The sequence below is a fragment of the Loxodonta africana genome, chromosome 22 (genome assembly GCF_030014295.1).
Source record: "Loxodonta africana isolate mLoxAfr1 chromosome 22, mLoxAfr1.hap2, whole genome shotgun sequence".
NCBI lineage: Eukaryota > Metazoa > Chordata > Mammalia > Proboscidea > Elephantidae > Loxodonta > Loxodonta africana.
In genome coordinates, this window is record NC_087363.1 from 20,328,002 (window position 1) to 20,340,559 (window position 12,558).

At 43.2% G+C, this 12,558-nt stretch overlaps 1 protein-coding gene across 31 annotated transcripts in view; it reads left to right on the top strand.

The window, feature by feature from the left end:
- The first annotated feature begins 110 nt into the window (after positions 1-110).
- The window catches only part of PBRM1 (polybromo 1), a 125,737-nt gene continuing 113,289 nt past the window's right edge, over positions 111-12,558 (top strand). For 14 of the 31 annotated variants that reach the window (XR_010318972.1, XR_010318973.1, XR_010318974.1 and 11 more), the window contains exons 1-2: positions 2,749-5,583; positions 6,581-6,678. Coding sequence is in view for 28 of the 31 variants with exons in the window: in XM_064274407.1 (XP_064130477.1) it covers positions 5,266-5,583; positions 6,581-6,678 (416 nt within the window). In the remaining 3 variants the exon portion in view is untranslated. Of the gene's footprint in view, positions 191-412; positions 2,257-2,748; positions 5,584-6,580; positions 6,679-12,558 lie in introns of those variants that run through there. The other 17 variants (XM_064274411.1, XM_023547640.2, XM_023547635.2 and 14 more) reach the window with 7 other exon arrangements.

Genomic DNA, 12,558 nt, shown 5'->3' on the forward strand with positions numbered 1-12,558 from the left:
AGAGCCGGGCTCGCTTGGCGACCGCGGGGCTGGCTTTGCGGCGGCACCGGGAGGGGTGAGGGCGGCGAGGGCGGCGGGTGCTGGAGCGACGGCAGCGGCCGCGGCCGGAGGAGCAATAGCAGCAGCCGTGGCGGCCACGGGGCGGGGCGCGGCGGTCGGCGGCCGGGGCTGCAGGCGGCGGAGCGGCGGGGTAAGGCCGGGCTCGGGTCGGGCGGGGCCGCTTCCCCTCGGCCGGCTGCCGGGCCTTTGTGTGGGCCCGGGCGGGCGGGAGCAGCGGCGGAGGCCCCGCCCCGGCCGTGGGGACGCGCCGGTCGGGCCGGGCGCGCGGGGCGGGGCGCGGCGGGGCTTGGGGACCGGCCCCGCGGCTTGGCCGCACCTGCCGGCCGGGACAAAGGCGCGCCGCGGCCCGGGTACTGCCCGCGCCCTTCTTTCCCGCCCCGGGGCTGGCCAAGTGCTGGCCGCGGGATAGCTCCAAGCTGTCAACGTTTCCCTAGTCCCTCGTACCAGTGACAGGTCGGCAAAGTCCCCATTTCCTCCGCCGGCCAGGCCCGCTTTTTTTTTTTTTTTTGGATGATTCGGACACTAACGCTCAGTGATTTTGTTTGTTTGTTTTCACACGCTTTCCAGATGACCGTGTTCAGACCGAGTGTTTTTGTCAATGGGATTTGTATTTATAGTAGAGGCCAGATAATTGTCTCGTCTGCAATATCACAAAAAATCGGGCTTTTGGAACTGTGTACATTCCAGGCTTTTAATATTTTTCCATATCTTAAAATGTTCTACTGAAAGAGAAGGGTAATTTTGTTACTATGTGGAATATGTTTGTGATTTAAAAGGAGAGAAAGGGTGGCAGAAATACAGAAGGAATCCTGAAAAGCAAATCACAGATACACAGTATTGTATTTACAAGTTCTTATTGTAGTTATAGAAACAGGCGTTGGCGTAAAACTTTAACTTATTTTCCGACAAACTAGGGCTTCTCAAAAATTATTTTAGGTAATTTTTTCCACTTAACTGGTGCACTTTTCCACAAATATAATTCAGAAGCAAATACGATTCACTACAAATTTAAGAGTAGTGTTATTTTTGCCTTATTACTTGTTAACAGATTGCAGGTATTTTAAGATCCAAAACCGAAGATTGGAAAGTTTTTTTTCAAGAAGGTATTTCGGATTAAAACAGTAACAAATACGTGTTGTGGATGGATGGAAGGGGCTTAGCCACTTTGGCTTTGGGAGTTACAAAATACTTCAAATGTTCATAATTTACCAAAATCCCCAAGGTTAGTAAATTGTGGTATATCTGTTTGATAGATTGTTGTCAAACCATCAAACATTGTGGAGAAGAATGTTGACTTGGAAGAATTTTCTCTAAGTTAAAGCACAGGCAGCAAAATAATATGTACAGTTTATCACTTTTGTTTAAAAAAATTACATAACGGCCAACAAAGGCATAGAATAAAACGAAAAGCTCTGAACACCAACGTTAAGGATGATTTACTCTGGGAAGTAGGATTATGGGTGGTTTTTTGTTTCCTTTGAGCTTTTTGTTTTAAGTTTGTATCTACGTGCTGAGTAGCACTAGAAATACAGGAGAGTACCAAAAAGTTTATAGATTGTCAAAATACACCGTTTGCCTGTACTGAGTAAGTAGTCTCCCAGTTTGCACTTTGTAAAGTTATTCCTGTTTACTGTCCACTGTAAATTAATCGTTGGTTGTCAGGTTTGTGGAATTAAAGCCATCTTAAAACTTGTAATTGAGCTCCAGAATCTCTTTCTTTCCTCTTCATGGAAAAAGAATTGGTTATGGAATGCTCACAGGCCTTTTAAACTGCCAAAGTAAACTTTTTTTTTCCAAGGTCCCTCTTAAGGGCACTTGTAATAAAAAAGATAAATTGAGCACCAAATACTATTCTGTAGGCCGGGGCCACAAAAAAGAATATGACAGTTTCTGTGCCAAGGCACCATGCAATCTTAGAGTTGAAACTTAACATTTTTGTTGTGCTTTGAACATACATAGTATCATTTCCCTGTCACAGTAATCCAAGGAAGAACTGCATGCCTTACTGTTCTCATTTTAGAGGTGAGGAAACAGACCTGAGAGGTTGTGACCCAGCCAACGTCAAACATAATTTGAGGCGGAAGACCTTCAGCTCCAATCCAGGTCTTCTGAGTGCAGGTCCTGTTGCTCCTCCCGCCTCACCCCACTGCCTTTCTTGTCAAACTCTCAAAATACATTTTAAAATGTGATCTTTGGGTAAGAAAATATTTGGAACTTATTCTTAGGTTGCGTCTTTTTCTTGTTTTATTAAATAAATTAATGATTGGAGGATTTTTGATTCTTGCATGATATGTATTCACACACTCCAGTCATTTATGTTTTTTGGTTTTCACTGGACTATTTATAGAATTTTGAACTTCTGCCAAAATGGTTGAAGGCGTTTTTTGTTTAACCTTGGTAAAACCGTAGATGGTGTCTCTCAAATGCTGATAGGACTTGTAGAAAGAAATGTTGCCGTATTTTGAATTTTTGAGGGGGAAGGAGTTTTCCAGACCCTTTGCTCACATGGAGCATTCTCAGTTTGTTCCAGCTTGCCAAAACTCTGTGTCACATGCAAGTCTCTGATACGTGTTCACAGTCCATTGCGGCTCTGTGATTGAACTCTGCTCTTCTTGACTAGGGAGCAGTTAGGAAGGCACACTTCAGTCGGGACTTGACAGTTGTTCCGTGTGAGCGAAGGGGCATGCGACCGACCGCTTGTTCCGTGGGAGGCACCTTTAGTAGATGAAAAGCATTTGGCTTAAAATAGAAGAGAGGGCAGGTACTGTTAGAGCCTAAGCCTTTGCAGCAGTTTAGTAGGTGCGAGAGAACCGATACACCTGTTTTCTCCAGCTCAGTTCTCTTTCTCTAGCAGTTCTATTTGAATGTTTTCTATCTACTCGTACTCATTTTTACTCCTTCTGACCCTTCCTTTGTATTTCCCCTTTCTCTGCCTTGTTCTTCTCTTTCAGTTTTGAATATACTAACATTGAATCAGCACTTCTAAAGCCCTGCCTTCTCCCACTGGCTGCACTTGGCCTTCAGACATAATGAGGAGACTGGCTTTTCGAGGCGCTGGTTGTGCTCTGGTAAAGCTGGTAAATCACTGATCATCTACACTCTCTCCCTTTTCTGTTCTCCTTGCCTTTCAACTTCCACCTTTAATTTTTGTTATCCTTTCCATAAAAATTCCCTTCTCGTGTTCATCACATTCCACCTGTGCCCTTGTTAACAACGGGCTGGTTTTTAGTTTCGTTGTCTTAATGAGTTGAAAAGCCAGTTCGCCAGCCTTTATAAAACAAACACAAATCAATAAAACTTGGCTGCCCTTGGTCTAAGTCCTCTGAAGATTTTAGTCAGTTTTAGCAAACTGAAAACTACTATGCTGTGTAACAAACCAAAGCCGAGAAGATGGCAGCATCATCAGGGTAGATTATTTTTAAACACCCTGTGAACTTGAATTCCGAGGAGGAGATAGGAGTCTCCTCTTGTTTCTTAGTTGCTTAGCAAAATTTTTGCATGTTTTGCACCTGCTTTCAGCTCCCAGGAGATCCCCACCTCAAAGTTAGATCCCCCACCTCTTCTGCCCATACTGCTGGCAACCAGTGCTCTACTGTTCCCATTCTTTTGGCTGCTGGTGTCTTAGGGAAGTTGAATGTCAATTGGATCTGAGTTTTTTCTCTTTGCTTTAGAAAAAGATCCTTGAAATCACAATATACTGTTAGGTCCTGTTGTTAAATTATAAACACTGTGGGACTTTTCTTGGGTATATAAGCATACCCTTCCCCTCTGTCTGTAGCAGATGATTTGACTTGTGGTTGCATTTCTTGTGTCATAGCCAAGTGCATACACTTGTAAAGTTGCCTTAAGGCTAGTTACTCAGCAGCCAGCCCCAAACTGAGAGCACAGAGAAATTGTAATAAAAACTAAAAAGTACCCATAGTTAGAATGAAAAAAAAAAAAAAAAAACCCAGTGCAGCTTAGTAAGTTACATGTGTGAGGAATCAGTGCCTTTGTAGCAAGGTTCATTACTTCAGCCACAGGAAAACTCAACCCCAAGTTCTAAGCATAGAATATAGACACAAATACATATCCCATTTTTGTTGTCTTATTCTGCCCTACTTGATAAAAGTAATCTGTCTTAAATTTGTTTTGCTTGTATGGTTTCTAGTTCTGATTTTGAAGGTTGCTATAGATAAGGACCTTTAATAAAAAATGTTCAGTCTATTAATTTTGTCTTTTTATTTTGGTGGTCTTAGAAGATATGTTATTGTTTTAAATTTTTATTGGGGTAAAAGTAAGATGTTTTATTTCAATAGTTAGTAGTTATTTAAGTCACTATGTAGAAAGCTGATAATGTTAAAGCTAAATTGCCCTATATGTGCTGAACTCCCACATTTTATTTTCACCAACCAAGCCGGCATAGTTACCATGATATATTCTTGCATTCCTGAAGTGCCTTTTATGCTTGAGAATTTAAGGTGCACTTTACAGATACCAGCATTGTGGTTGGCACTTTTTCACACACTTTTCCTGTAGCTATTTCTAGAATTAGGAAGAGGACAGTCAGAAGGAAGACGGTGCACAAATATTTAAATGCTTCTGAAAGGCCAGGCAAGGCCTAAAAGCTTACCTCTGGGGTGCTCTTCCAGATCACCTACTAGGACTGGAAGCTCTGATTTCAAAATTCATGGGGATAGAGTACCTCACAAAACTGAAAAAGAGGTCCATTGTCTAACAGAAGAATTCCAAAGCACAGCTTCACTATTTCTGTATGTGGCATATGGCAAGTCACATTAAGTGTTTTTCAGGGGTGTGTCTTGTGAATCTTGCTTTAATGAATGGAAAAAATTAATTTTCACTGTATTAATTTTACGGTGCATCTAAAATGCTAGAAGGTTAAATATTCTCTGTCCCTTTTTTTATACTATTCATTTGCCCCAGGCACTGCTTCCTACCGTTTTCTACACCATAGCCCATCTGGAAAATGATAAGTGTAAGGTACACTGGGGAAACCAGATGAGGCTGCCAGCTCCATAATGAGTGACTGCCTTGGGGCCTCTGTCCCCCAAGCCTGCCTGGCTGTCTCAGGGACTGAGAGACCAACACCTTGTATCGCTGCACATGGGTTGGGAAACTAGTCCAAGGTGAATTTAGGGTCAGAAGTGGTTCAGTCATTCAAAGTTGGAGGTATACACATGAGTATACTTTTGCTGAATTTGTCCCATGAAAAGGGAAGAGGCTAGAGGAGTGAGGTCCAGGACTTACCATTGGAGAAACTTACAGCTAGTTAAACTTCTTTCAGCCAGAAGCGTGGTGGTAGGTGATCAGCTGAATTTGGTGGCAGAGTCTAAATTTAAAAATAAGAACATGACTAATTATTTCTTACAGAAGAAGTTGGATTCCATGGGTTCCAAGAGAAGAAGAGCTACCTCCCCTTCCAGTAGCGTCAGCGGGGACTTTGATGACGGGCACCATTCTGTGTCCACACCAGGCCCAAGCAGGAAAAGAAGGAGACTCTCCAATCTTCCAACTGTAGATCCTGTGAGTAACGTGGACCACACAGTGCCTGCTTTTCCCGTGATTCTCGTGCCCTTCCTTTTATGGTAGTGGTTAAAATGCAAGGCCTCTCTGCTTCCTTTTCCTCTTGCTTGATATCCTTAACGTTTCTTTTATGACAAGTTTACAATTAACCGAAACTGCAGTAACAGTACAATTTAGTATTATAAAATCATGAAGAGTATCAGTATGTCACATCACACATTCATTCAACAGATAATTGTGTGCCTGTCATGTGCCAAGCACTGTTCTAGTAGTTACAATAAACCCACCAGTAGTTAGAATATACCCATGTGTTAGACAAGTTAATTCTTCACGTGGAGCTTAGGTTCTAGTGTAGGGGAAGCAGAATGTAAACAAGAGAACAAATGCATTAACCGTATTTCTAGCTAGTGATAAATGCTAAGAAGACAGGTTTGGGTGTTTAGAGCTATTTTGGTAGTGTCTTCAGGAAAGGCTTCTCTGTGGTGACAAGGCACCAACCCTGCAGAGCCCTGGAGAAGAGGTCCAGGCAGAGGGGACCAGTGCTGAGGGGGTGGATCAGAAACAGGTTTGGGATCTCATGATTATAGGAAGAAACTGCATGGTCCACCCAGCCAGAGTATGTAGGGCCTTTGTAGGCACTGTTAGGGGCTTCAGTTTTATTTTCATTGTAGTCCTTCTATCAAATGATTTTAAGCAAGAGAGTAATAGAAGCTGATTAGTTTAAAAGATTTAAAAAGAAAAAAAAATCACCAATCACAAAAATTTGATGAAAGGTACCCCCAAATTTAATCAATTAGATTATTTTAAATAAAAGAGATGTCAGTGTATTTCAGACGTGGGTTCCTATGTATTATAAAGTTTCTTTTGAAATTCATCTTTTGTTTTTTCTACTTGCCTTTTACGGGTATGTTTTTACTGAAAAGTAGTAGATAATCCTTATGCCTGTCCCGGCTTTCTGTTCACTTTTGTGGTGGTTTTCTCCTATTCCTGTGTATAGATTGCTGTGTGCCATGAACTCTACAACACCATCCGCGACTATAAGGATGAGCAGGGCCGGCTCCTCTGTGAGCTCTTCATTAGGGCACCAAAACGAAGGTGAGTTGGAAGCATCCGTGCCCTGGAGGGATTTGGGCCAGGGTCCATGCTTCAAGTGTTTGGTAATTGAGTTTTCCTTTGGAAGGAGTGGCTTAAATAATTATGGGGTCCAGATTTTAGCCTTTGTTGCCAAGATGTAGTGAAGCATATTTTGAAAAATTATTTATGGCCTTTAAGATAGCAATAAAGTTGTAATAGTCATAGTTAAGAGGGATCAATTTTTCAAACTCTGCCACAGTGACTGTTATCACCTTGCTTTCTAACTTTTTTCCTCTTACTGTCGGGCTTAGCTTTGCATTCCAACCAAGTAAAGCAAATTGCTGACCCCATATGTACCTTGCACACCTGCTTATGGAGGCTGCATTCCCCCTGACTACAGCATCCTTCCTTTCTCACTGTCAAAATAATATCACTATTCCCTTCAAAACCCTGGCATATGAGGTCATTTGTTCTAAAAACATGCATGAGTGTGGCAGGCAGAATACCGATCCCAAATATGTCCATGTTCCCTGATCCATAGAACCTGTGACTGTGTTAGATTGCATGGCAAGAGGGAATTAAAGTTGCTAATCAGATGACCTGTAGCTGGGTAGATTATCCTGGATGACCTAGGTGGGCCCAGTATAATCGCAGGGGTCCTTAAGTGGGGAAGAGGGAGGTAAAAGAAAGTCAGATCTCAGGATGCTATGCTGCTGGCTTTGAAGATGGAGGAAGCCAAGGAATGCAGGGAACCTCCAGAAACTGGAAAAGGCAGGGAAACGGATTCTCCCTTAGAGCGTCGAGAGGGAATGCAGCCCTGCCAACACCTTGGTTGTAGCCCAGTGAGACTCATTTCACAAACTAAGCTAAGTTGTGTTGTCTTAAGCCAGTAAGTTTGTCATAATTTGTTACAGCAGCAGTGGGAAACCAGTACAACGAGTGAATTAAAGATTTAGGTCCTTTCATGATTAGTGATGCCAGAGTAGGTAGCTCACAAGCTCCAGGTTGAGCTAAACACAAACTTCTCACCTCAAGAGAGCACAGCCACCAAAGATGTGATGTCACCATCCTGAATTAGGAGAGCCCTGCAAATTAGTCATGGACAAAAAAGAGGGGATCTTTTTAAAATGAAATAACTGTCTCCAGATACGAATTGACTTATCAATAGCAGCCTTCTAAAAGATACTTCATTTAGTTAGCATGTGACGATAAAAGCCCATATTTATCTTTTACCACGTGCTAGACAGCATGCCAAGCAATTTCCAGACATATCTTGTTTAAATCTAAGAAATATTATTTTCACAGTTTACAGGTGAGAACTTGTATAGGTTCTCAGAACTGCTAAAAGAGAACCAGAATTTAGACTCAGGTCTTTCTGACACCAAAGCCTCTACTCTTCCCCCAGTGTGTTGTATAGAGGAGCAGCAACAGCAGCAGCATTCAGGAGTACACAGACCTCCTACTGTACCTATGCTGTACTGTACAACAGGTCACTGACCCTCTGCTGCCTGTTCTCCACCAGCAGGCCGGTGCTGAGGGGCAGAGGGGACAGGCCTTGGGTGCTGGAGCACTACGGTACCTTCTGAGCACTGCCGCCTTCCCCAGGTTCCTGAGTTTACCTCTACCCTTCCTGAGTGGAATACATATGTTTTCTCAACTGTTTATAGGAAATAGTATTGTTTAAGCCACACACTTTATGAGTCTTTTTTTGAGATTTTGTTCTCGTTAGTGTATTAGGTTGCTTGTACTAAGACACCTGTCAGACTGAATTCTCTAGAGAAGCAAAACCAGAGAGGTGTATTTATAGATACAGAGAAATTTATCTCAAGGAAATGGCTCACACAGTTGTAGAGGCCGGCAAGTCCCAAGCCTGTGGGTCAGGCATCAGGCTAGAGGCTTTTCTTAACTCATGTAGCTGCAGGGGCTGACATACGCAAGATGGGCATATCAGATGGCAGGCTGCTGGCTCACAGGTGGGCAAGGCCAACAAATCCCCAGATTGCCAGGCAGTATGGCAGACTGTTAGCTGAAGTCTCAAGAACCACAGGTCAGACGATGAGAAATTGGATGCACAATCCAGAGCGAGTAAAAGCCAGCAAGCTATGCCAGAACATCCACGTATATTGGATGCAGGCCACAAGCTCAAGGAAACTCCCCAGTCAACTGATTGGTTGATCTCATCAGATTACATCATGGGGGTGATTACATTATATGGCAAAATGGAGGATAACTACATCATTACATAACTGCCAAACCACTGAGAATCTTGGCCCAGCCAAGTTGACAAACTACCTTAACCATAGCAGACATATTTTACTTATATCCACAATCAACGCCCATGGAAGCAGCAATCAGCAAATCAAATGATATGTTACATTGGGCATATATATTGCAAAAAACTTCTTTAAAGCATTCAAAAGCAACGATGTCACTTTAAAGACTTAGGTGTACCAGACCCAAGCTGTGGTGATTTCAATTGCCTTATATGCATGCAAAAGCTGAGCAATGAATAAGGAAGACCGAAGAAGAATTGATACCTCTGAAGTACAGTGTTGGCAAAGAATATTAAGTATACCATGGACTTCCAGAAGAACGAACAAATCTGTCTTGGAAGAAATACAGCCAGAATCCTCCTTTGAAGTGGATAGTGAGACTTCGTTTTGCTTACTTCGGACATGTCATGAGGAGCGACCAGTCCCTGGAGAAGGATATCATACTTTGTAAAATAGAGGGTCAGTGAAAAAGAGGAAGACAGTCAAAGAGAAGGCTTGACACAGCAGCTGCAACAGTGGGCTCAAACATAGCAACAATTATGAGAGTGGTGCATGGTGGGGCAGTGTTTCGTTCTGTTGTACATGGAGTAACTGTGAGTTGAACCGACTTGAGGGCCCGTAACAACAACAGAGGCATCTAAATTTACAGTGACTGCAACTAGAGGAAATCTCTTTTATGTAAAAGTCCTGTGAAGAGGCCAGGTACTGTCTCTTTATTGTAGTGCCCTTGGGGTATCACCCTTGACTGCGTGGTCTGAGATGGCCCACCACACCCGCCTTCCATCAAGTAGGCAACAGAAGTTAACGGGCATGACCTGGACATGGCACACTTCAGCTCTTGGGTTAGCCATACCTAGCTGCAGCAGAACTGGAGAATATGGTCCTTATTAGCCACGCAGCAGCTGAGAATGCCGTCATCCTGGAAAGAAGGAAGACTGGGTTTGGTAGGAGCCAGCAGGCTCTACACGGGAGACCTGATGTTTTCTCATCCTAACACTTCCCTGGTTAAAACTCTTAGTTTTGCTTTGGCTATTTTGTAGCCATTATGATGTCAGGGTGCCCTCACCTATTGTTCAAAAAGCAAAACTATTATGAAAGAACATGGACTGCACAATTTTGTATATGTTAAATTTTTATTTATATGTGTACTTGTGTTCATGGAGAGAAGTCTGAAAAAATGCTGATAAAATACTAATAGTGCTGTTAATCTTGAAGATGGGGTGATTTTTACTTTTTCATGCTTTTCTGTATGTTTAAGTACTCTCTGCTTTCAGCCAGGGTCCATCTGACATCAGCAGTGGTGTCTGTCATGGATTGAATTGTGTCCCCCAAAAATATGTGTATGAATTTGACTAAGCCATGGTTCCCAGTATTGTGTGATTGTCTACCATTTTTTCACCTGATGTGATTCTCCTATGTGTTGTAAATCCTACGTCTGTGATGTTAATGGGGTGGGATAGGTAGCAGTTACATTAACGAGGCAGGACTCAATTTACAAGATTGGATTGTGTCTTGAGCCAATCTCTTTTGAGATACAAAGGAGAGAAGGGAACAGAGAGACGGGGGACCTCATACCACCAAGAAAATAGCATCAGGAACAGAGCATATCCTTTGGACCCAGAGTTCCTGTGCAGAGAAGCTGCTAGTCTAGGGGAAGATGGATGAGAAGGACCTTACTCCAGAGCTGACAGCTCCCCTGGAGCTGATACCCTGAATTTGGACTTACAGCTTACTAGACTGTGAGAAAATAAACTTTTTGTTAAAGCTATCCACTTACGGTATTTCTATTATAGCAGCACAAAATGACTTAGCAGAATTGGGCACCAAGAAAATAGGGTGCTGCTTTACCCAAAAACACCAAACCCATTACTGTCAAGTCGATTCCGATTCGTAGTGATCCTGTAGGACAGAGCATTGTCAGCATTCTGTGGCCTGGATCATCCGGACTGACACAAATTTAGATCCTGGTGGCACAAATCGTTAAACGCCTAGCCGCTAACAGAAATGTGTTGACGGTTCAAACCCACCCAGGGGCTTCTCGGAAGACAGGTCTGGTTCCATGAAGATTGCAGCCTGGAAAACCTTATGGAGCAGTTCTGCTCTATCAAATGGGATCGCTATCAGTCAAAATCGACTCAATAGCACCTGACACAAAAAAGGCTTGGATCCCTGCTGTCCTTTCTGAGGAAATACCTTACTAAAGTTTTTCCCTCTGTTCCCACAATCAGATGCCTATTTGTATGCAAACCAAGAAACATCCCCCTTCCTCACAAGAGAATTTAGTCAAGACATTCGAGAGGAAACAGCTCGCCATTTATTGTTTTACCACCCAGCTCACCACATTGTTTCTTTCTGTCTTCTGTCCTACTTTGTATGTCTGCCAAATAGACAATACTCCCATCATTATTATTGAGATGGCGTTTTCCTTTGAATTTACTGCTATTCTTCCACAAGTATCTCTAGTAAGCAAGATGTTTGAGACTTTAAACTAAATAATAGAATGATATACTGCCAAAAAAAAAAAACGACTCTCAGACAGGATTGGCTGGTGGATTCGAACTGCCAGACCTTTTGGTTAGCAGCCAAACTCTTAACCACTATGCCACCAGGGTTTCCTAAAATGTGGAAGCAGTTTTGAAACTGCAAATGGATAGAGGGCTCAGAAGGAAGTGAGGAGAACTATTAACATTGGAGATGGCACAGATGGTGAGAAGCAGCAGCAGTAGAACCAGGAGACCAGTGCCAGATACCACTGGAGCTGACCTGTGGAGCAAGAGAGCTGAGTGCCTTTGCACAGGCTTCCTGGTGGAGTGGGGTGCCTCTGGACACTTACTGGAATTGCTACAGAGTTTTGGAACACTTGCCCCAGCAGGGCAGATGAGGGTGGAGGGGCCCGAGGGGCCAAGAGGAAAAGGAACCAGGAAGCAGAAGCTGAAGGGACAAGGAGTACAGGAAGCCGAGCTACCTCAGTCTCAAAAGGTATGGCCACGACCTCTGGGGTTTCAAAGGGTAGAGACATGGGCTCTGGTGTTTCTAAGGGGGAGTCACCACTCAGATGAACTAGAACAATGGTGTGCCTAAAGCCCACAGAACGGAGTTGCTGTTCCAGTGGGCCTGGAAGGCGGAGCTGAAGCTGAAAGCCCAGGGGCCTCCACTCAGAATCCAGAAAGTGTGGCCAATAGCTAGAGTCTGGAGGGCAGGGCCATTGTATAAATGGTCTCAGAGAACAGAGGATTATTTTCAAGCCTTGAGGGCTAATGTAATAGTTTCTGTGGACTTGCTTAGTGCCTGTTACCCCTTCTTTCCATCTAGTTTTTCCCATTTGTAATGGAAATGTCTAGCTTGTGCTTGTTCCACCATTGTACTTTGGAAGCAGATAACTTGTATTTTGAATTTCACAGTTGAAGAGGAATTTTTGGAGTTTGGGCTTGGAGTTGATTTAGGACTCTTGCTATGATATGATAGGGTGAATAAGTTTTACATGTGGCAAAGACGTGAATTTTGTGGGGCCAAAGGGTAGAATGTCATGGATTGAATTGTGTTCTCAAAAAATATGTATATCAATTTGACTAGGCCATGATTCCCAGTATTGTGTGATGGTCCACTATTTTTGTCATCTGATGTGATT